We start from the raw sequence: 24240 nt of genomic DNA on the forward strand, positions 1-24240 counted from the left end.
AAATCAAAATACTGTTCTGCACATTTCAGAACAAACCTCTACTATACTAACACATAACACAAAAACCCACCTTATTTGAGGTGTTAATACAGAAAAAAAATTTTAAATTATTGCCAAAAGACATTACCAACTCTTCTGATTTTTCACTTTGTTGAAAATGATTATCAGCTGGGGGCTCTTGGTCACCATAGTAACACAATAAATCCAAGAGACTATTTGTTGTTTCCAGAGATACAGTGGTTCCTGTTAGTGTACAAGAGAAAAAGGGAAACTCTTGATCATCAAAGAACTAAAGCCCATTAGATTAAAATTCTTCGCTTTTTCTATGAGCTCCAGCTTTCTTGGCCACATATTTAGTATCACCCACCATATTAACAATAAACGCACTGCACGTCAACTTAAACACCTAGAATGGTACCGACAGGGACAGTCCCTACTAACCATAGGGTCTGACTAAAAGATTAAGGTGTAAGATGAGGTTTGACCCAGTGCCCACTTACTGAGGTACTCACATCCCCAGAGAAACTACCTCATGGTTTCTAACTACCATCTCAACTGGCCGCTCTCAATTATTGCCACTTGGTTCCCTGGCCTAGTCCCATTTTGCATTTTCATAAATGCAGAGAGAACTATTCCACTTGGAGCCAGGCCCTCACTGAAATACTTGTCCAGAAACACTAGCATAAATGTCTAATTGTAATAGCCTCTTAAAAGCTGTTGTTCAAAACATTATGCTCCATCTTGACAATTAAGAGGGAAGTAAGGGAACATAAAGACTTATGAAATATACTGTTTTAAAAAATAACTACACTTTTCTGCCCTGGCTGGTGTAGCTCAGTGGATTGAGCACTGGCCTGTGGGTTGCCGGCTGGACTCCCAGTCGGAGCACATGCCTGGGATTTGGGACAAGTCCCCAGAGAGGGGTGCGTGAGAGGCAACCACACATCGATGTTTCTTCCCTTTCTTTCTCCTTCCCCTTCCCTAAAAATAAGTAAATAAGTAAATAAATAAATAAATAAATCTTTTTAAAAAAGCTAATGATTAAAAAAAAAAACCCAGACTTCTGCCAAGATGGAGGCATAGGTGGAAACACTGTGCCTTCTCCCACAACCAAGTTTGAATACAACAAAGGTTTGCAGAACAAAGACACAGCCAAAGAACAGAAAAATCGATTATATGGAAGTCCGACAACAACGAACTGTTCAACTGCACGGTAAGAGGGGCGGAGCCAGCAGGGAGCAGAGTGGGGCAGGACAGATCCCCCGACATAGGCACGCAGGCAGCCCGGACCCAGTCAGGGAGTGGGGCAGACTGACCAAGGTCGCACATTCGCGCAGTGAGACGGACCGTGCAGGCCCCAGAGGGCGAACCCAGTGGTGGAGGGCTGACGGCGGTGGCATACTCTCGACTCGCGTGCAGTGGGACATAACCTGTGGGCCCCAGTAATGGTGGCAGCTGCCGCACCTGTGGGGACGGAAGGCAGCAGACGGAACCACCATGGCTCCTCTTTGACCCCGCCCCCACATACAGCATCACAACCCAGCAACCTGGGTTGCCCTGTTCTGGTGAACACCTAGGGCTCTGATCCTGATACGTAACAGGCACGAACAGCCCAAAAGATGGCGCAAGAAGAACTCAAAAGTCCCAGAGCCGATAACTCTAAGCAACCAAGAGATTGCCAGCCTCTCAGATGCACAGTTCAAGACACTGGTGATCAAGATGTTCACAGAACTGGTTGATTATAGTCACAAATTAGAGGAACATATGAAGGCTAAACTAATTGAAATGAAGGGAGATGGACAGGAAACCAATAGTGATGGAAAGGAAACTGGGACTCAAGTCAATGGAATGGACCAGAAGGAAGAACGAAACATCCAACCAGAAAGGAATGAAGAAATGAGAATTCAAAAAAATGAGGAGAGGCTTAGGAACCTCCAGGACATCTTTAAATGTTCCAACATCCGGATTATAGGGGTACCAGAAGGGGGAAAGAAACAGCCACGAGTGGAAAATGTATTTGAACAAATAATAAAGGAGAACTTCCCCAGTCTGGCAAAGGAAATAGACTTCCAGGAAATCCAGGAAGCTCAGAGAGTCCCAAAGAAGTTGGACCCAAGAAGGAACACACCAAGGCACATCATAATTACATCGCTAAGATTAAAATGAAGGAGAGAATCCTAGAAGCAGCAAGAGATAAGGGGACAGTCACCTACAAAGGAGTACCCATCAGACTGTCAGCGGATTTCTCAAAAGGGACCTTACAGGCAAGAAGGGGCTGGAAAGAAGTATTCCAAGTCATGAAATCCAAAGACCTACAGCCAAGATTGCTTTATCCAGCAAAACTTTCATTTAGAATGGAAGGACAGATAAAGTGCTTCTCAGATAAGGTCAAGTTCAAGGAGTTCATCATCACCAAGCCCTTATTATATGAAATGCTAAAGGGACTTATATAAGAAAAAGAAGATGAAAAATATGAACAGTGAAAGGACAGCAAACACACAGTTATTAACAACCACACCTAAAACAAAAGCAAACCAAGAGGACAGCTAGATCAGGAGTGGAACCATAGAAATGAAGAACACATGGAGGGTTAGCAACAGGGGAGTGGGAGGAGGAGAAGGGGGGAGAAGGTACAGAAAATAGCATAGACAGTAGGTAGAAAATAGATAAGGGGAGGGCAAGAATAGTGGGGGAAATATAGAATCTAAAGAACTTGAGACATGTGGTTATAAACTAAGAGGGGAGAATGGTGGGGGAGGGAGTGTGCGGGTGGAGGGGAATGAAGGGGGGGAATAGAACAACTGTAATGGTATAATCAATAAAATATATATATATAAAAAAGAAAACATCAAAAAAAAAAAAGAGCGCAGAGGGAAGAGCCTCCCCGTAAATGATCATCTGCACCAGCAATTCACTGGCACATCCAACACTGTAACAGGGTATATACCCAAATTCTAAGATCAAACATGGCTTTCTACAAGTGTTTCTTGTTGTATTCAAGATTGCACTGTGCGATTCAGTCTAGTTTCCATCTCTTCTGTTTGATTTTTATACTAAATCACTAAATAGTACTCCAGACTCCATAAACTTAAAATAACATCCCCCCAAAGGTTCATCCATCCAGATCAAAACCAGAGAGCCAGAGGATTTCAGAGAGAAGCTCTAAGGAACTAGGTGACTTCTTTAAGACCCCAGAGCTAATTGGTGCCAGAACCAGAACCTATATTCAAGCCTCTGACCAACAGTTAACTGCTCTTTCCTTTTTTAGAAAATACTTCTTTCTTTTCTATTCTATATCTTCCAAACATAAAGAGTACAGGAAATTTAAGTGTAGTATGTATGTCACTTAAGTTAAAAACAGAAGCTAATGCCCTGGCCAGGTAGTTCAACTGTTGAGAGTGCTGTCCTGATACCCCAAAGCCGAGGGTTCAATCCCTGGTCAGGGCTGTACAAGAACTGATCAACGAATGCATAAATGGAAAACAAACTGATGTCTCTCCCTCTCTCTCTAAAAAAATAAAAACAAACAAACAAGGAAAGCTAAGGGAGAATGGCTATATAAATTCTCTACCTGTGATATAAGCGAACAATAAATTAACATAGTTGCAACTTTATAATTTTAAAGTGAAGCTAAAGCAGAACTTGAAATATTATTTATTAAACTACTAAAAATATAAACAGCCATCAAGCAGTGTAAGTGCACTAACATTTGTAACTTCTACTCACAACCACTGGGATCACAGAACCATGGCCTACTCCCAGCCCACCTGTTCCGAGGGGGAGGCTTTAAATGAACTCAGTCACCTGCTTGCAGTAGCTCATCAAACATGTCCACTGATGCTTTGACTTTTTGGAGCTTGATCCGTTCCTTCAGGGCAGCTTCGCTTATGTCTTCAATTTGAGGTTCAAAGCACTCAGGCATTAAACACTAGAAAAACAAGTTGGCCGAGGTTACTACAAACAGGCAGCAATGGAAAGATAATTGAGTAGGATGAAATTTTTATCACCAACAAACCAAAATAATGTCACCATTCCAATTCACACTTCATGTACCAAACACTACTACCACTTTAACCTGCTCATCTTCAGAGAAAATACAACTTCTAAAAAACTATTAAAAAAAAAAGCCTCTCCAGTCCCTGAAACATGACTATCTCCTAGCTTGAGGAGAAAAATTTAAACCTGCCCAAACATAAATATATAATCCAGATTTGGAGAATCCTACTTCCAACTAAATTTCCCAACTAGAAGGTGAACTTACTACTCTCCTCTCCTCCCCACCCTGGTTACGAGACAGAGTGCGCCCGGTTCCCAAAGGCAGATGCCTCTCACCCTTGAAGCTTTCTCTCACTGTCGGCATTTATCATGAAGGCAGGCCAGCTTTACCTCTTTCAGTAACTTGCTCAGACACTTGGGAATGCCTACTATTTTACACCAGCTACTGGGGATACAGATGAAAGCCATTCTCTACCCTCAAGGTGCTCACATCTAATGGGGAAAGCAAATAAGGAAATAATTGCGATAGGAAATAACTGTGAAGGTGAACAACCTAAGAGATCTCAGCCATGTGAGAATGCTCCCTGCTGCGGAGGCAGAGGACCATGGAAGGCTTCAGACAAAAGGGAGCTAAGCACGGAAGAGTAACTGTCAGTCGAAAACATAAAGGGGAAAGGGTGGGCCAACAAATGATGCTCCCCTACCAGCCACTGTCTTAGTTTAGGGTTTCAGTTGCCTCAGCTTTCTCTTTTGTCTCTAGGAGGGACTGCTTGAAAAACAGGAGGGCTGTGACTGGGGATGTGTGTTCTGAGGAGCGCTTTCAGTCATAATGAGTGTGAGCTTATATTTCTACTAAAAAACTCAGGAGGGCAGAGGCACACGTGTTTTGGTTACCACCGTGATGACGACACTAAGCAGACAGGCACTGCACACACATTGACTCTTCATGGCTACGGAACAAAGAGGGAGGTGGAAATACAATTTGGAGTTCCACGTGGAGGGATGTGGGCCAGGTATACAGGAATGCCAAACGGAGTACAAGGGCTGAAGCAAAGAGTGCAGACAGTAGAAAAGAAAATGACTGAGCATGGACACCTAACAAAGGCATCGATGCCGAGGAGGAGATGGAGAAGCTGCTGAAGGAAACAGAAGGGAGGAGTCATACTAGAAGTCAGGTGTCGCAGAAGCCAGATGGGGAAAGTAAGATGAGGAGCAAAAACACACAGAAGGAGCTTAAAAAAAAAAGGTTAGTATTATGAGTACATGTAACTATAAATTAAATGACTTTTTACCCAAATATTGAGGGCATTCAAATGGCTACTCAAATATTAGGCATGAAAACTTGGTCTAATTTACATATATATACTATTATTTGGAAAATGCAATTACCTCTCCTTACCGGTATATGAGGTTCAGCTATGTCCTTCTGAAAATATTTGGGATGTAAATTAATAATAAACTTTGCTGCATTCTCCCCAGACTTCTTTGCCAATAAAAATGAACGCTATATTAAGAAAAAAATTCAGATATAAGTTGGTATTTACATGTAATTTAGATATAAGAGATCAAAGTCACATCCTTGGAAAGATTTATTAGTTTCCCCCTTAAAAAGGAATGCAACAACCCTGGCCAGTGTGGCTCAGTTGTTTGGAACATCATCCCATAAACTAAAAGGTTGTGGGTTCGATTCCCAATTGGGGCACATGCCTAGGTTGTGCTTTCAGTCCCAGGTCGGGAAGCATACAGAGGCAACCAATCAATGTTTCTCTCTTGCATGGATGTTTCTCTCCCTCTCTCCCTCCCTTCCCCTCTCTCTAAAAATCAAAGAGTATGTCCTCAGGTGAGGAAGGGAAAAAAAATGGAATGCAAAAACATACAGACTCCCATGTAATTAGAAGTTAAATTACATGATATCTGTCCACCTCTGCTGAGTGTGACATCATAGCAGGTCATGTCCTGTACTCACATTGAGGTACATAAAACAATGTATTAAACTGAGTGGACTGAACCAATGTGAAAGGGCCCTCAATGTTAAAAACCAAAACCAACCCCCAGCCCCGGCAATTAATCTCAAACTTTTTGATGAAACTAGTGAAGTATTCAAAAGTTTACCAATTTAGGTTTTTATAACTAAGTTAAATTACACATGCAGTCTTGTACTCAAACAAGATAAACATAATAGTACAAAAATCACATGAAAGTACTCACTGATTCCACAGAGGATGTTGGTATGAGGTAAGGATCGTCCTGAAATGCATAAGGGGCAGCTGTGGTATCCTGTAGAGAAGACACAGAAATCTCTTTAGCTCCATTTTTATTAAGAGGATCTTGGGAGTTTCAGGGATGTTCAGTTTTAAGTATATATATAATGCACCATACAGAAATATGTGTGTACATTTGTGTATATGTGTGTGGGTATAGGGCATATATCCACAATATATGTAGAGAGACACACAATACATATAATGTTCTCTCAGCTCTGTAAGACTTGATTATAATCACACATGACTCAAAGCAAACAATTGTTCAAATGCCTATGACTGGCTTCTTAAGATCTCAGTCTGCTGTTAATAGGGACCATTGCTGGTTTAAACCTTATGAAAGATCTTCTGAATCAACTAGTCTGGGCACCTGTGTCCCTCAAAGCACAGTCACTAAAAACTAGGCCTTCTCAGGAAGTGGGAACAAGCAGCAGCTCCTGTGTCCTCCTGCCCAAGGTTCTGTACCTCCTTCCACTCAGGCACCACCAGAGGTTCACTCAGAAATGCCCCCAAATTACCTCCACTACTCCTCTCCTCTCCCCCAGATCACCCTTTCCTGGGCCTCATGGAACCTTTGTTCCAGAGAAAACTGTGTACCCTACAGCCCGAATCTCTTCTGTCCCCTGATGCCTTGCCTTGCCGACATGGACTCTGATGGCTGGGGTAGGAGGAGCGGGAGAGCTTCCCTGTAGCCCTCGATGGAAGACTGCTCATAGAGGGGTCTGCAGGCAATCCTTCTGGAGGGCCTAGCTTCCTGCTTTCACTTTCAAAACCCACATTCCTTCATTCTCCTCATAATGAGCCACAGTCATGAGGTTATGCTGCTCCACCACAATGAGGCAGGCCTGCAATAGCAAACCAGAGGCAGCAGTTCTAGGCCAGCTGCCCTGGACCACTCCCTGATCACACTCAAAACTGGTGCCCAGCTCTGGCCCTGATCCTCTCCAGAAACTTATTAAAATACATGCTTAGGGTCTCTAGTTTTGGAGACACGCTCAATTTCTTTTTAACTTTCTAGACTTCCTCTTCATATTTGTCCCACAATTTTCCTCTCTCAATGACTTCCAAGTCCTTACTCATAGTTTCTAAGAAACCACCCCACTCTAGTTCTGTAGCTCAGATGCCTCAAACCAGATTTATCCCCAAAATGCACTTCCCTGACATAATTCCCCTCAATGAAGGGTAATGGCCACTGCAGCGCAACCTAAGATCTCCTCCCAGTACTTTCATTCAACTAACCTGTCATCAGCTCAGCCAACTCTAGCTCCTTAATATCCCCTACCTGCTCCCAGGCCCCTCTCCCACTGCTGCCGCCTTAGTCCAGCGCCTTCCTTACTCATTCATGTGTTATTTATTGAATACCTCATATGTGCCAGGTATTACTCTACCAGAGATGATACAAATCTCACTCCCTCACAGAGCTTACAATCTAGTAGAAGGAAAAATCTCCAGAAAGTAAACAATATACACAGTATATTCAAAGTAGATAACTGCTATGCAGAAAAATGATATACATACAGGAATAAGGAAGTCTCAAAAAGGACATATGCAATTTAAGTGGGGTGCTCAGGGGAGGCCTCACTGAAAAGGTAATAATCAAGGACTTCAAGAAATTAGAAAGCAAGTTATGTGACTATCACAGGAAAAAATATTCCAGGCAGAAGAACAGCTGGTATTAAGGCCCTGAGGCAGCAGCACGCCTGCTGAGAAACTGAGAATTAGCCAGGAGGCTACTATGGTTAGAGCAGAGCCAGTGAGGAAGACAGGAGGACTTGCAGTCAGAGACAACATGCTGGGGGGTCACTAAGAGCCCTCGTATGGACTTCAGTTTCCATCCGGATTTTGAGTTCTCTGCACAGTTCTGTGATCTACCATTTCAGCAGGCTCGGTAAGGCTTTTTAACTGAGGACAGTCTGTAGGGGGCTGAGGAAGTGAAGGAAAGGAACAGAGACTGTATTAATCAATCCAGGGTATTAAGAGAAGATGGTGGCTTAGACGACCAAGGTGATCATGGTAGTAGCAAGAGTCCAGGGCCTGGAACAGAATTATGAGGCCTGAGACTATTCTCAAAAAGCTCTACTTGCAAGGCCGGGTAGAGCCTTGGCTGACAGCTGGAGGACTGGTAAGAATGGGTCACTGTGCCTGAAGTGTTTGCAGTACAGTTTACGCCAAACTTCTGTTTTCCTCTTGGGAGTCTGGCATGTGGAATGTGCCATGCAGAGGTGCCTAAAGGACCAGCCTCCAAAACACTCCTGGAACTGGGCCCCTAATTAGCTTTCTTGACAGACATTCCACATGCATCACCAAAACTCTCTTGGAGCACATGAAACCGAGCAAACCTCGGGCTGACTCTGCAGGGAAAAGACTCTTGCAAGCTTGTACGTGGTGTCCTCTGGTCTTTATCCCAAGGGCCTTTCCTTTTGCTGATGTTGCTGTGTCCTTTCACTGTGACAAAACATTGCTGTAGGACCATATTCTAGTTCCTCTGTCCTCTTAGCACTTCACCAAAGCACAAGTGTCTTGGGGACTCCACTCACATATACTTTGAAGGAAGAAACAAAGGATTTACTAATGTGCAGACTGAGAGAGGAACCAAAGATGTCTCCCAGGAAGTTGGCTTGAGAGAACAGGCTCTCAAGGATATAGAACAGTCTCTGTGAGGATGGAGCTGCCATTAATGAAATGGCAAAGAAACGTGTGGATGGTTTGGAGGGAAAGGGGTTTGGCTTTGGACATGTTAATTTTAAGATATTTATTATACATTTAAGTGGAAAGGTTTCCCATCTGTACACTGCTATCTTTTCTAAAATTTGTCTGATGCCTCACCACTCCTTAAAACTCAATGGTCTTGGATAAAAATCAGAAGTCCCCAGAACAGCATTTGTGATTTTGCCTCATCATTCTACCACACGAATCCTTGATCCCTCCACACAGGCTCCTCATTCTGTGCCTCTGCTCCCGGCGCTGCCCCTGCCAGCAATGCTTGCCCACTGCCGCACCCGTGCAGGCAGCCATCCAATGACCGGCTCTTCTGGAAATCCTTCCCTGTCCCGGTTATGTACGCCCTGCTTCAGCTTCCCTCTCCGGAACCCTGCAAGGACTGTGTCCCAAGTCTACAGCCTCCAGCACAGTGCCTAGTAAGTTAAGCATCCTATGGGTAGAACATGTGGTTATTGAATGAGTAAATGACTGTCCCTTGGAGTTTAAGGATCCAAAGCCAGACAGTTGTAAATACAATTCTACAATTTCTGGGCCATTCTCATTGAAAACCTGAGAGTACTCTCAGAGGAGCATTTCTGTAGCTCACATTTCAGGTGCTTATTTATGGATAAGTGAATGCTTAAAAATGTCAATGTTTTGCTACTGCAGAGATGCAGTCTATAAAACCCTTTCTCAGAAACTGCTAGGGTGTTTCAGTGCATATTCAGCTCAACATCCTATTAGATTTAACATCAGCAACAGAAGAACAATTCTGGAAATCCGTGCTAACAATGTTAAGGAGGGTCAGTATCCACAGAGATATTGTGGAAAGAGAAAAGACTTAATTATTTGACATTCCTCCACAGCTGAAATTAAAAATATAGTTTCCAGCTAATGAAAAACACAATCAGAAAGTTCCACTTGTGAGGACTTTGCTAGTCTCACTGTCTCTCTCAGACCTGTGGTCTGAGAGCCAATCACTGACGGAGCACTAAGAGCACTAAGAGTTGCAGTCAGAATAAAATGGCTAGCAGCATTTCCTGAGCATTTCTGCGTGCTGGGTCCTGTCCCAAACCCTTTGACATGTACTAACTTATTTCCTACCAAAACTTTGAAATGTGGTGCTATAATTAATCCTCCTTTATAGGTAAGGGAATAGAAGCACCAAGAGATAAAGCAACTTTGAGACAAAGACCGAGAGCTCATTGCTCTGGCTTCGGGACCCGTGTCCATGTCCTTAACCACTTTAACCACTTTATTATCTCTGGCACAGTGGGCACACTGCCGCTCAGCCAGCGAGTCCACGGATGCCTGCATCACAGCCCCAAACCACCCCTCAGGGGCATGTGTTCCAACAAGCTCTTCAGAGGTGCAGGTTTAGCAACCAGCTGGTATAACATAAAAACACTGAACTTAGAGATAAAAGACATGGAACTAAGTTAAGGCTTTAACATCCTAACTAGCCCCGAGTTAGAAAATTTAAAAGCTTCAGACTCCGCATTTGTCACACGAAGAGACTGGATTAGCTAATTTCTAAGAAACGTTATAGACCCACAACAGTTTAATGGTGAATAATAAAGAGGTATGAACATTAAATGTGTTATTAGCTCAGTGAGAGAGAACTAAAATTCCTACTTACCCTGTTTACTGTGGATGCGAGTGCCTGCAGAACGGCCACTTTGTCCCTGAGAACGAGAACCAGAGGTTAACCCTCCCCAGGCCTTTTCACACACACAAACGAACCAGTGATTCTGCTCTCAGCATGGATTGGCCAATAACAAAGTTCAGGTCTCAACTAAAGCCAGTTCTCGTATCTGAAGGTCACTAAATAAGAGAAACTGTCTAGTTCTTTTGCCTAAAGGTGGTAAGTACACGTTCCTACTATGCTTTGCCTACTTGCTTACCTTCCCTAAAACCATCACCCAAGTCTAGGGATATCTACCCTCATCTGCTACAACTGTGTCTGTCCTGAATCTCATTTCCTCCTATCCATTTTCCCATGCATTTTTCTATAGCTTTCTGAACTCTCCTTCATTATCTGAATTGGCAGCTCTTGATTCAGATGTGTATGAGAATAAATCACGTGCTGTACTCTAGACCTACTGAACGAGAGCCTCCAAGTTCCACTGAGAGCTGTCACATACATTACTACTGAATTCCCAGATGATTCTGATACACCCTCCTGGTTTAGAACAAAGGCCTCAACTATATAACCTTTCTCTGACTGGTGTGGCTCAGTTGGTGGGCGTCGTCCAGCAAAGTGAAAGGTCATGGGTTCAATTCCTAGTCAGGGCACATGCCTGGGTTGTGGGTTTGGTCCCAGGTTAAGGTACATATGCGGTGGCGGCAGCCAATTGATGTCTCTCTCTCACATTTTCAATGTTTCTCTTCCCTCTCTTTCTCCCTCCCTTCCCCTCTTTCTAAAAATAAATTAGTTAGTTTTAAAAAATTTCAGGTCACCTGTCTATTATGCCCATGGGTACAGATCTTACTCAACTACTGAAAAAAGAGGTTTATCAGAATAACTGACAGGATAATTTGGTTAGGAATATTTTGACTTTGTGTGTTTCATTTCCATAAGGGAAATAAAGAGTAAATTTAATAAACTCCCCAAAATTTTAAAACAAACTTAAATGTATATTAATGATAGAAATCATCTGCAAAAGACAAAAGAACATACAGGAGATTTTATATTACATCAAGGCCAAGTAATTCCATGGGTTTTCTATTCATTTAAAAAAGTAACATTTTTGTAATTTCAGCAAGAGACAAAGACATTCTTTCCTCTTTGAGCATTCTCTAATAAAATGTGCACATTTCAATCTTACCAACTGAGCACGTCTTCATAACATACTAAATAAATGTAGTGAAAAAATTATAACACTCAGATTATACTACTTCTCTTTTTTAAAGTTATTTTAAAAAACAATTGCAACAAACACATTGTCCTTAAACAATAAATTAGAACATCACAAGTTATGCTACAATGGTATCATCTAGTAACCCTTTCCTACTCCACTGTGAGTTTGGTGCTTGCATTTCCACCAGAACTTTTTAAGGTACTTTTACACATACCTACCACCATAAAAAACATACAGTGTCATCCTGTATATGTGCCTTCTAAGTTTGATTGTAATCCATATTACTACATGCAAATCTAATTAATTCCTTTAAATGTTACATTGCATAATAACCATTTTTATTATCCACTCATTCATCAATGGGCACTTAGGCTGGCTCAACTTGTTACTATTCGCAAGTTACAGAGACCTGTCTCACCCATGTCTCTGGGCATATACTCAAGTGTTCCTCCAGAATGTCTAAGCAGTAAGGTATGCACATTTTAAATTGCGATTCTGCCAAATTTCTCTCCTAAGTATTGTTCCAATTGACTGGCCCACCAACACATTTACTTGAGCACCCTCNAACCGCGATCCTCTGGTTCGCAGGCCCGTGCTCAATCCACTGAGCTACACCAGCCAGGGCCAGAACTTTTTAAGGTACTTTTACATGTACCTACCACCATAAAAAACATACAGTGTCATCCTGTATATGCGCCTTCTAAGTTTGATTGTAATCCATATTACTACATGCAAATCTAATTAATTCCTTTAAATGTTACATTGCATAATAACCATTTTTATTATCCGCTCATTCATCAATGGGCACTTAGGCTGGCTCAACTTGTTACTATTCGCAAGTTACAGAGACCTGTCTCACCCATGTCTCTGGGCATATACTCAAGTGTTCCTCCAGAATGTCTAATCAGTAAGGTATGCACATTTTAAATTGCGATTCTGCCAAATTTCTCTCCTAAGTATTGTTCCAATTGACTGGCCCACCAACACATTTACTTGAGCACCCTCTCCCTGCCAATCTGCTAAGTTTTAATATCCATTTCTTTTATGAGCCCAGTTACCTATATATTGATCATAACTGGGCTCTCTGCTCACCCTAAAATAACTACATAATTCAGATTAACCTGTTCAGAGCACCTTATCCTGTCACATTTACATATGAAAACTTGCAATGACTCTCTACAATTTGTTAAGGTCTTCCATGGCACCTGAGTGATCCAGGAAATCGCAGCCTCACATCCTGCTTCATGTCTAAAATAAGGTGACAGTAACGTGCAGTTCTTTTCTTTTTAAGAGTTTATTTATTTTGAGAGAGGGGAAGGGAAGGAGAAAGAGGGGGAGAGAAACATCAATGTGTGGTTACCTCTCATGCAACCCCTACTGGGGACCTGGCCTGCAACCCAGGCATGTGCCTAACTGGGAATCAAACTGGTGACCTTTTGGTTCGCTCAGTCCACTGATCCACACCAGACATGGCTCTTTTTCTTTTCTTGAAAATAATTTCTCTTTTTTTAAAAAAAGAATTTGTCATATGGTTAAGAGACTGAAGTATTATCTTTACAGTTTTTAATAAGATAAAATAAAACAAATGATATGGACTACACAATTTAGCTTTTTTAACTCATTGGATAAATCCTGAACAAAGTGCCCTATTTATTCAGTATTTGTTGACTACCTAAGAACTAAAACTTCTTCACAAAAGTTCTTATAGTAATGATATTACTGAATGCATTTAAATGCCCCCTCAAAAAGCCAGATCTTCTTTGAGTATGATCTGAAGACTAAAGTAAATTCAAAGAAAAAGCTTTCCTAAATTACAAAACTATTCATCATTACTGCCAAAGATGGCTGAGATAAACTGAATGTGCAAAAAAGGAAACAAGTACTAGCAATCATCACACTACTGAGAGGCAAGCAATTGAATCTCTGTGCCATAGTAAAAGGTGGATAATGACAGCACTTACTTCAAAGGATTAAAGCAGCATTTGATCAGTGCCTGCCATTGTTGGAGCTCAGTAGGTGATTGCTATAAAAGGTCTAGGAAATGGCAATTTTTACATAAATTATGTGTATTCATTTAGCTTACTGGAATTGGTTTGTTAGATGAACTGTTCTAGACTTATTTAGCTTTTAACTTTTAATTACTGCATAGTATTTTATTCTATCCAGGCGTATTCCTGTCTGCCATGTCCTTAGAATCAGAACCAATCTAAGAGCAGAAGTAAACATTTTCACGAGTGAGTCATTTTCGTGAATAGCATTCAAGTACAAAGCATTGTATCAGCCCCTTTTCCTGAGAAGAGTACTGTAAGGAATACAAAAGGGGGAGCTTTTGGAAGGTACGCTCAGATGGCTATGGTGTAGTCTGGTCCCGAGCATATTTTATACTTTGTACGTTATATTACATGTGTATAAGATTTACGATTAGAGGCAACACAGGATATGATATAAATCAGGAGTGGCTGTATTGCAACAGCCAAGGTGAGTTTTACTGATAAGGCAGAAATTTACCTGTACCTTAAAATGAGTAAGATTATTTTATGAGTATTAGAATCACTGGGAATTTTGTTTAAAATGCATACTCTTCCAAGTAATTCTCATGAACCTTAAACTCTGAGACCCACAGAACACAGAGAACATGACCATCAGGTGGTGGTAGGAGGCCAAGCAGGCAGAGCTGTGAAAAATGCTGTGTTAGAATAGGGGAAGACAGTTGATAGAAAACACTTACAGCTCATAAGCAAAAATGGTTTTTGTTTTTTTATAGTTACTCAAGTTGCAGTGTCAATTAAAAATTTTTTGGAAGACAGCCTCACTCATTTGACTCATTTGATAATATACTGTCTCTGGTTATTTTTATGGTACACTGGCAGAACTGAATTGTTGCAACAGATTCCTTGTAGCCCATGAAGCCTAAAATATTTACTCTGTACCAATAGAAAAAAAAAGGGGGGGACTGAAAGAGATTTTCTGATAGAGAGCCTCTGAATTCCAGGGTCATGAATTTATGCTCTTAACCTTGGAAGAAGCTATTAAGAACTACATGTTAGACCTGGCTGGTGTGGCTCAGTGGACTGAGTGCTAGCTTAGGAACCAAAGGGTCACTGGTTGAATTCCCAGTCAGGGCACACGCCTGGGTTGTGGGCCAGGTCCCCAGCTGAGGGCATGTGAGAGGCCACTGATGGATGTATCTCTCCTGCATCAATGTTTCTCTCCCTCTCTTTTTTCCTCCCTCCCTAAAAGTAAATAAATAAAATCTTCAAAAAAAAGGAATTATACTTACGATTAATCACTATTATATAAATATTAACCCAAACTCAGTACAGCAAGTCTTTCAACTCTCAGGTAAATCTAATTCTTCATTATCTCACTACTTTCTACCTCCCTCTTTTATGTTCTTTGAAACACCCAAGTTTTTCCTCTCCAACTGTTTCCTTCACAAGAATGCACTCCACTGCTCTCCATGTCACTGAATCCTGATCTAACAATGTTTTGCTCATAATAAGCACTCAGGCACTTGATGAATAAACAATAACCAAATACTCACCAAGTTTTCCGTTTTGGAATGACTACTTCAATTCCTTAATGTGAAAAAGAAAACAAAGTGAATCAATTTCCTAATACTACTACTACAAAGAAGTACAATGTATTAATACAAAAACTGAATTATTCAAACATATTTCTCTATACCTGTTACATCAGCTCCTTCACCCTTTGGGAGGGCTGCACTTCCAGAATAAAGTCTGCCAAAAACAAAAGTCCTGAAGTAAATACTCAATGAGGCTTCCACCTCACCTCCACCAATGTGCACTCTGAGCTCAAATTTTCCAATTACTATGGATCAAAATGAAGAGTTAATTCATGCTAATGCACACTGAGAAGACATGGCCTCAACACCAAGTTCAAAACCATTACAAAATAGACATAAGATATGAGCACAATGTGTTCAAAAAAATTTTTAACCAAGCAATCTCATTAACTAAAATCAGGGAAAAAAAGAAAATTTTATTAACATGTAAACAACTGAACAGCTGATTTAAAATATAAGGGACTTTCAACACTGGGAATCTAAAACACTAAAGTTAAAAGGAACTATTTGATGAACTAATTTTACATGGATAATGCCCTAATAATAAATAATAAAAATCTACCTACTTAAAGCAATTGTGGCCAATTAAGATCGCCACAGCCTTTCCATTCACCTTCTTCAACAATCAGGAAAGTACCAAATAGTATGCCCTAACTTAAACTTGGAACTGCTTTTTTTTTTAATCCAAAACACAGAATCACTAACCCATGATTGACTTTTAAGATTTTTCTGACTACACTAAAAAAGTCACTACATCACACAGATAACGCGCCTTCGTAAAGGGCATTAGTATCATTCAGAAAACTATCAAGACTTTTTTTTAAAACAATACCTCTCTGCCAGGGATCAACTCTTTCAAATCACGCTGTTCTTATGACACTGGGACACACAGATCACAGTCGTCTTTGACAACGATTGAATTGAGATGTCCTAAATTAAATTACAGCGGGTGGCGCTCATCAACTATCTTTAATTGGAAAAGTCTTAAGAGTTCTCCCCGTCCCTCCTGATTGGGTGAAAATGAAAGCAAACAGTATTTTTACAAAACTGGAATTGCTAACAGCCACACTAACTTCAACGCTAGCTCCCCGAGAGGATTCTATCTGGTCGACAGTTTTAATTCCTGGGTAGGCCATCCAACCAATAAATATCTTCCTAATAAATGCGTTTCGATCTCTTTGCAAGAACGCGCACACTGGGGTCCCGAGCATGCGGCTACCACAGGGCGCACGCGCATTACACTGCACTGTGCTCGTTCCATAGCTCTCAGGGGAAAAACGGGATACCCAGGACTAGGTTGACACCTGGGTCTTCCTCGTGGGTTCCCTAAGCTTCTCTCACCTGCAACTACGGGCCTGTCCGGGTGGACCTGCCCGCCGACTCGTCAGCGGTAGGGAAAGCCTGCAGCGGACCCTCAGCCAGCGAACCGAGGTCGCTGCCGCCATTTTTGCCTCTTCGCATTGTATGCTGGGAAAGCATGCCTTCCACCGGCTGGCTCACCAATGCCGGGGGTGGGGGGGGAGGTGGGCGGCTATTGGCCGAGATGGAACAAGGTGAAAGCAATCATAAAATAGGTTACAAGTTCATGATTTGACTTCATCACGAAAGTTAAGCCTTCAATACGTCTCCATTGCCTCGAAGAAATTTTCTAAAACGATCATTTTAATGCCACATATCTTCAATTGTTTTCACAATAAGAGGGCTAGTGAGAGTCGTGAAATTCCTTCCTCCCCCTACCCCAGAGGAAATGATCTCGTCCACGTAAATTTCATCCCAGCGAGCATTTCGCGTGCGCAAGCGCAGTTTAAGTCACGTGGAGGTTGAGCGCTTCTGGCTATGTAAAGGATTTATTGGTAGTGTTTGGAACTTCTCTTTCGGTGTTAGAACTCGAAACTGATCTGGAAGATGTTGGGCTCGAAAAACATGCCCTGGCGGCGGCTGCAGGGCATTTCCTTCGGCATGTATTCGGCCGAAGAGCTCAAGTAAGTAGTTGGTATGAATTGTGCGGGACTTGCCTCCTTGGTTAGACGCCCCTATAAACTACTATTCCCGAAAGATTTTGCGCCCAGTTTATCCTCTGAGTCCATGGCTGTCGGGCGCGTGGCCTGCTGGGACCGGTAGTTTCAGGAACGTCCAGCTGGCGTGCTCTCCCTAGAACCCGGTGGGGCAGCGAAAAGTTTGGGCCGGGGAGGCGATGTCCAGATTGCAGTCTCCTGGACTGCAATCCCCCAGTCGTCTTAGCGTATGTGAAGTTATTGTAGTGTCTCTGATATAGGTAGTTAAGCATATAATTAGTCTCTTGTCTATAAAATAATAGTCCTTCACGACTCAGGTCAGGGTACAGCTTCTCATTGCTAGGAAGCCCTAAATTTTCCGCCTATTTACTAACTCGAGGGGACTCTAGTCCTCATTTTGATCACCTTAGCATTTGACAATCTTGACCACACCCTTGAAACTTTTCTCCCAGAATCTGATTGTCTTCAGGTTCTTCTGTTTCTGTGACAAGTTCTTCTTCCTTTATCAGTTTATCAACCAACTAATGTTTATTGATCTTTCACTTTTGTCAGGCAGTATGCTATGTGTTGATGACACATTGGTGAACAGGGTCATTGCATTAATGATTTGGATTCAAATATGTTTGAAGCTCCTTCGCTGATTCCTCTTTTCTTTAAATGTTGGTGTTCCTTGAGCTTTTGTTCTGGACGCACTGCCTTTCTTGTCTTAAATGTCATCCTTTTGGTTTCATGACAGTTTATCACTTTCATGATTGATGTTCTCAAATTTAAGTCTCCAGCCAAAATTTCTTTTTCTGATTTTCAGACTCATTTATTCAGCTGTTTTCTGGATATCTCTTTTTTAATGTAACACAGAAACCTTAAACTCATACACCAAAAGCCCCTCCAAAAGGGTGCCTAGTCTAGTGCAAAATAGTCACTAGTATTTTGTGACTGGAAAGTAATTCTAGACCTGTCTTTCCTGACAGCTGATTATTTGTTGGACTCTTACTGTAAGTCACCTACATAACTTCGTTCTGTACTCCCTCTTTCATCACTACTGCTACTACCTTTGATCCCACATTTATCTCTTGTTTAAGATATCTTTGTATCTTACACCTCTTCCAAAGTGTAAATGTGATCATGCTACTTAAAATATGATCATGTCACCCTGAAATCCATCCAGAGGCTCTACATTTTGCTCACAAAAAGGATTCTTTATTAGCTCAGCCTACAGGTTTTCTCATTATCAGGCCTATGCAGATTTTAGCTGTAACGTTATCTATCCGCTAGCCCTAGGCATACTAAACCACTTGCACATTCCAAAATCTTCCATCAGTTTCCAACATCTGAACCTCTTGACAGACTATTTTCTCAGCATGCAGTGTCCTGTACTGCCATCTGTCTCTTTCCTCCACCCCCAGCAGACACAGGAAGAGCATCTCTGCTACTCTTGAGGTTTGGCTCAACCTCATTTTGAGGTCTTTCCACACTAGTACATTTGTTTATCATGATGCTTTAGTCACTTTTTGTGCTGTTCATATTTCCATCTCCCTCTACTATCCTTGAGCTTCCTGTGTGTCTCATTCCTTTCTTTTACCCTCAACTCTGGTTGAGTAAATGGATAAATAAGCTCCTGAGCACCAACTCTGGTAACATTGGGAACAGTATGCTAGCCCAGAAATTGTCCTTACATCATCACCAGCCATTGGTACAATTTCATCCAAAAGCAAAAGTGTTTTAGTTTGCTTGAATTTAAAAAAAAAAGTGGAGCTTTCAAACAAGAAACTGCATGAGCAAATTTATACCCATTATGAACATTGTACACTTATGTGTATTTACAGTTGAAAAATTTCGATAAGTATGACATCTTTTATTGTGCTACTTTCTAATAGCTTTCCATCTCGTTTGGAGTAAGAGCCAAGACCTTAAAATGACCTGGAAGGCCATTCTAGCTTCTGCTACTTCTCTGAACTCACCTCTGTTCCTGCCATCCTGGCTTCCTTGCTATTCCCAGAGCACCATAGACACACATCCACCCCAGGACCTTTCCACTCCCTACTGCTTTCTGTTTTAAAGCCCTCTGCCTGCATGACTGCATGACTTACTCCCTCATCTCCTTCAGGCTTTTACTCAAGTACAGTACATACTTACTATGAGCTTCCCTGACTACTGACCCACTCTATCATCCTTCCCCTTTCCTGCTTTACTTTTTTCCACTTTCTGCCATTTTACAGACTGTCTACTTATTTTGGCTTTTGTCTGCCTGTCTTTCTCCAATTGAATGTAAGGTCCCTGACTACAGAGACCTTTGTCTGTTTCCAGCAGAAGTGTGTCTGGCACTTAGTAAGCCTTCAGTAGATATACTTGCTAGGCGCACACATGAGTGAATGAGGGAGTCATCTATTCAGCACTTGGCACTTTCAGTTCTTATTGCAACCATTTGTGGTGTTGTGTGCAGTTACAGGAGAGGAAATTCAGGTCCAGAGAGTAAAGCAACTCTGGGAAGCAGCTAAGGTCAAACCCCAGTCTTAGTCTGAGCTCTGTTCTCTTCAGTGCAGTCCTGGCTGGTTACCCCTCCTCTCCATCCCATTCCTGCCATGGTTGGAGGGACTTTCTCCTTTTCCCCACAAAAGAGAGAGCCTTTGTTCTAAGCATGGTATTTTATATGCATTATCTTCTGATCACTATAATTAAGCTGCTGCATTAGCGAATTTTTAGGTGAGAAGTAAAGCTAAGCAGTCTGTCCAAGGTTATCCAGTTCAAGGTTGCAAGTAGGCTTCAGGTTTGTGGTTAGAGACCACACACACAACATGGAGTTCTCATGTCATTAGCTTACTTGCAGCAAAGTGACCATTGTAGACAAGAGCCATGTCAACAGGTCTCCATGTAGCCTCGCTTGTCCCTCAGAGTGACACTGGTCATGCAAAGTAGGGTCTTCTGGATCTGTTCTTAATTCTTGAGGTACCACCATCATTTTACATTCAGTTCATGTCACCATTGAACTTAACAGTGTCTTCAGGCTTCATGAAAGGGAATGTCCGTGTTGGTAGGGGCCTCTTCTCCTGCCCATTAGGCCTCACTCTCAGGATGATTAAAGCAGGAGAGTGTGGTCAGTGCCCAGGTTTCAGATCAGTGGCTGCTGCTAGCTTCCCAGTGTTCTGGAAAACCCACTCCCTGTACTCTCTCCTAGTTGGGAGCAGTTGTAGAGCTCAGATGTTCTCACCCCCAAACATGGTTTTCTAAGTGTGCTCCTCCTGTTCTGCCAACCTCCAAGGTATGAAAGGAGCACTGTGTTGTAGCACCAGGGGCAGCAAGAAGACTGACAACAGCCTTCCTAATGTCAGGCTTGTTGTTAGTTTGGGTGTGCATATCTTGGAGACTGTCTACACACTAGTTATCTTCTGAGAGCCAAGGTCTGCCTCACCACAGAGAAAAACAGGATGAGGACAAAAAATTCATTCAGTTTTGGGTGTGAGCCATTTGTGTTGCCTTTATAAGCACAGGACGTAATTTTTCCTCAAGGTAGCGTAGGTCTATGCTGGCTGCACCTCAGCACTGTTTTTCCATCTTGTACTTTCTGGGCAAGGAAAGCGAAGTACAAACTTACAGAACCAGATAGAAAGAACATGATAGATAGTGGTAAAATACTTTGCACGGAGACCTAATTAGTTTGCATTTGCCTTACACAGTAAATGTTTTTTTGTTTTGTTTTTTAAAGATTTCATTCATTTATTTGTAGAGGGGAAGGGAAGGAGAGAAGGAGAGGAATATCAATGTATGGTTGCCTCCCCTGTGTCCCCCGCTGGGAACTGGCCTGCAACCCAGGCATGTGCCCTGACTGGGAATCGAACCGCTATCATCTGCCTCACAGGCCCGTGCTCAATCCACTGAGCTACACCAGCCAGGGCTGTTTTCTTTATTAATAGTTTCAGTTAAGTTTTGGAGCTCAGTGTAAAGTGAATGAGAAGGAAATGCAGATGAATGTGTGTACAAATCTGAAGGAGAAGGACCTAGACTATAAGTAGTGGAAGAAAGCACCATAGAAAAGAACTTCTCATTAAAAAATTTTAAATTCATTAAAGCATTTTAAACTATGCAAACGAAGATGAGAGAAAATATTTATAAAGATACATCTGAGAAAAGACTTGTATACAGAATACATAAAGCTTTCTTACAATTCAGTGATAAAAAGCTAAATAACCCAGTTAAAAAATGGGTAAAGTTCTTGAATAGACATTTCTCCAAAGAGTATGTATAATAGGCCCAAGAAGAAATACTCAGCATTATTATTCATCAGGGAAATGCAAATAAAAACCACGGAGATACTTCAGTACACCCACTAGGGTGGCCAGAATCAAAAAGTCAGGTAGCAAAAAGTGGTGGTGAGGATGTGGAGAAATTAGAGTCATTGTGCATTGCCAGTGGGAATGCAAAATGGTGCAGCTGCTTTGTTGAACAGTGGGGCAGTTCCTCAAAAAGTTAAACGTGCAGTGATCATGTGACCCAGCACTTCCACTCCTAGGTGTCTATCCAAATGGAATGGGAAAATATACCCACAAAAAACTTGTCTGCCGTGTTCTTATCATTATTATTCATAATCGCCAAAGTGTAGAACTAACCCAAATATCCATCAGCTGGTGGATGGATAAATAAAGTATGGCAAATCTATACAGTGAGCTATTACTTGACAATTTTAAAGAAGTACAGAGACATACAGCATGGATGAACCTTAAAAACATGCAAATAAAAGAAGCTAGTTACAAGGGACCACATATTAATGATGTAAAACACTCATTTAATATTAAATGACAGTGGACACAGGCAATGTTAAAAATACCAAATGATCCCAGTTGACACTTTTTTAAAATGTACCCACAGAAAAAAAGCCCACAAATGTTGTCTAGGTTGTGTGTTTCAGATGATTTATTTGTCCATACCTTTATTTTCTAAATCGGAAAAAAAGAATGTGAAAAAGTAAGCTTGGCATGAGTGTAATTTTGGTGATGAAATCTTTAATAAAGCAGGTTATAGTTCTCAGTGGTTTGCATGTTTGTGTTTACTGTGCCTCAGTTTACTGTACAGGGATTATTGAGTCACCTTCCCTTTACTGAACTTGTGAGCTTTAGATTTTGTCTGGCCCATACCCTTCCCGTTCCCCAACCCCCTCGCCTCCCCCTTTTCCTGTGTTGGCCGTCACGTGGGTTAGATCACCAAACTACCCAGAGCCCTCTTGTTTCCCCCTCTGGGAAATGCATGTAGTGATGCCCGTCTCAGGGTTAAGATCAAGACCAAGTGCTGCTTGCAAAGCATTTGATATTTTTAATTGTTTTGAGAAAGAGAGAAACGTCGATTTGTTGTTCCACTTATTTGTGCATTCATTGGTTGATTATTGTATGTGCCCTGAGCCAGGATTGAACCTACAACCTTGGCATATCTGGATGACGCTCCAACCAACTGAGCTACCTAGCCAGGGCTTTAAAAAGACTTTTTAAAAAGATTATATTTATTTATTTTTAGAGGGAGTGGAAGGAAGAAGGAAAGATAAGTAGGGAAACATCGGTGTAAGAGAAACATCATGGGGTTGCCTCTCTGCCCACAACCCAGGCATGTGCCCTGACTGGAAATAGAAGCAGCAACCCTTTGGTTCACAGGCTGGCACTTAATCCATTAAGCCACACCAGCTAGGGCTAACTCCTTTTTAAAAGTCTTCTAATGTACTCAGTGCAAGATTTGCACTGTCTGTTTTTTAATCATTTTACCACTCTTATTTACTCAGCATATATTTATTGAGCAACTATTGTGTGCAGTCTCATTTCTAAGTACTGGGCTGCAATAGTGAGCACAGTAGACACAGATTCTGCCCTCCAGAGCTGTCAGGTGTGTCTGAGGAAACACATTAAATCATCACTTTACTGCGAAGTTGAGTAACCTGTTTTCCCCTGGTCTTTTTTGTCTCCTTAGGAAGTTAAGTGTTAAATCTATCACAAACCCTCGGTACCTGGACAGCCTGGGGAACCCATCGGTCAACGGCCTGTACGATTTAGCGCTGGGCCCTGCAGATTCCAAAGAGGTCTGCTCCACCTGCGTGCAGGACTTCAACCACTGCTCCGGCCACCTGGGCCACATCGAGCTCCCGCTCACGGTGTACAATCCTCTCCTCTTCGATGTACGTTCTACCCTAGACTGCCCTGGCTGTGTGGGTCTCAGGGCTGGTAGTGGGATTTGTGAGGCTGCCCTTTTCCCCACAGGAGGGGGCTGAGGAGGTTAGCTCCTGATGCTTAGGTTAAAAATGCTCTTCGTCATGAGACTTTAAACCTGGAGGAGCCAAATCCACTACATGCAGCTTGGCCTTCAGCCCTAACTGAGTGAACGTCAGTTTGGTTCCATTTGAGAAGAGCCGCAGATTGGTTCTGTTCACAGGAGGGGAAGAAAGCATTCATCCGTCTCCTGTGCCATTCGTTTCATCGGCTTGACACCCTGCAGAAATCTGGGTGGAGCCACCCTGGCAGTAGAGGGACCTTGGGAGTTCTCCAAGCCTCCCTCAGGTTTCAGGTGACTTTGTAGGTTCTTGCTTGGTGGCAGGAGCAGCAGAGCCCAGAAGACCTGAGAGTGAGCTAAGAATGAAGCTCCTGTGTAGAGCCCTACTTGGTTACCTGGCCCCAGGGTTTGTTTTAAGCTGTACAGGTGATGGTGCACATGGACATGATTTTCACCTGTTAATCCTAGGAGAATTGTCTTAATTAAATACTAAATATTTGACTAGTATTAGGTATTTAGTTAAATGCTAAATAGATGACTCAATTCAGTATTCGGTACTTAGTTAAATAAAATAAAGGTTG

At 42.0% G+C, this 24240-nt stretch overlaps 2 protein-coding genes across 3 annotated transcripts in view; one reads left to right on the forward strand and one right to left on the reverse strand.

The window, feature by feature from the left end:
- Window positions 1-16886, reverse strand: part of PTCD3 (pentatricopeptide repeat domain 3) — a 32368-nt gene extending 15482 nt beyond the window's left edge. For both annotated transcript variants that reach the window (XR_005065496.1, XM_037039134.1), the window contains exons 1-8: window positions 16746-16886; window positions 15506-15558; window positions 15363-15396; window positions 10597-10642; window positions 6205-6273; window positions 5396-5500; window positions 3805-3928; window positions 128-243 (exon numbers count right to left, since the gene is read on the reverse strand). Coding sequence is in view for 1 of the 2 variants with exons in the window: in XM_037039134.1 (XP_036895029.1) it covers window positions 128-243; window positions 3805-3928; window positions 5396-5500; window positions 6205-6273; window positions 10597-10642; window positions 15363-15396; window positions 15506-15558; window positions 16746-16849 (651 nt within the window). In the remaining variant the exon portion in view is untranslated. The remainder of the gene's footprint in view (window positions 1-127; window positions 244-3804; window positions 3929-5395; window positions 5501-6204; window positions 6274-10596; window positions 10643-15362; window positions 15397-15505; window positions 15559-16745) is intronic.
- A 321-nt stretch (window positions 16887-17207) lies between these two features.
- Window positions 17208-24240, forward strand: part of POLR1A (RNA polymerase I subunit A) — a 90522-nt gene continuing 83489 nt past the window's right edge. Inside the window, exons 1-2 of the mRNA XM_037039141.1 lie at window positions 17208-17386; window positions 23363-23567. Of these exons, the coding sequence (XP_036895036.1) occupies window positions 17310-17386; window positions 23363-23567 (282 nt within the window). The 5' untranslated portion in view covers window positions 17208-17309. The remainder of the gene's footprint in view (window positions 17387-23362; window positions 23568-24240) is intronic.

The sequence above is a fragment of the Sturnira hondurensis genome, unplaced genomic scaffold (assembly GCF_014824575.4).
Source record: "Sturnira hondurensis isolate 20B ecotype Veracruz unplaced genomic scaffold, ASM1482457v3 Scaffold0002039, whole genome shotgun sequence".
Lineage (NCBI taxonomy): Eukaryota > Metazoa > Chordata > Mammalia > Chiroptera > Phyllostomidae > Sturnira > Sturnira hondurensis.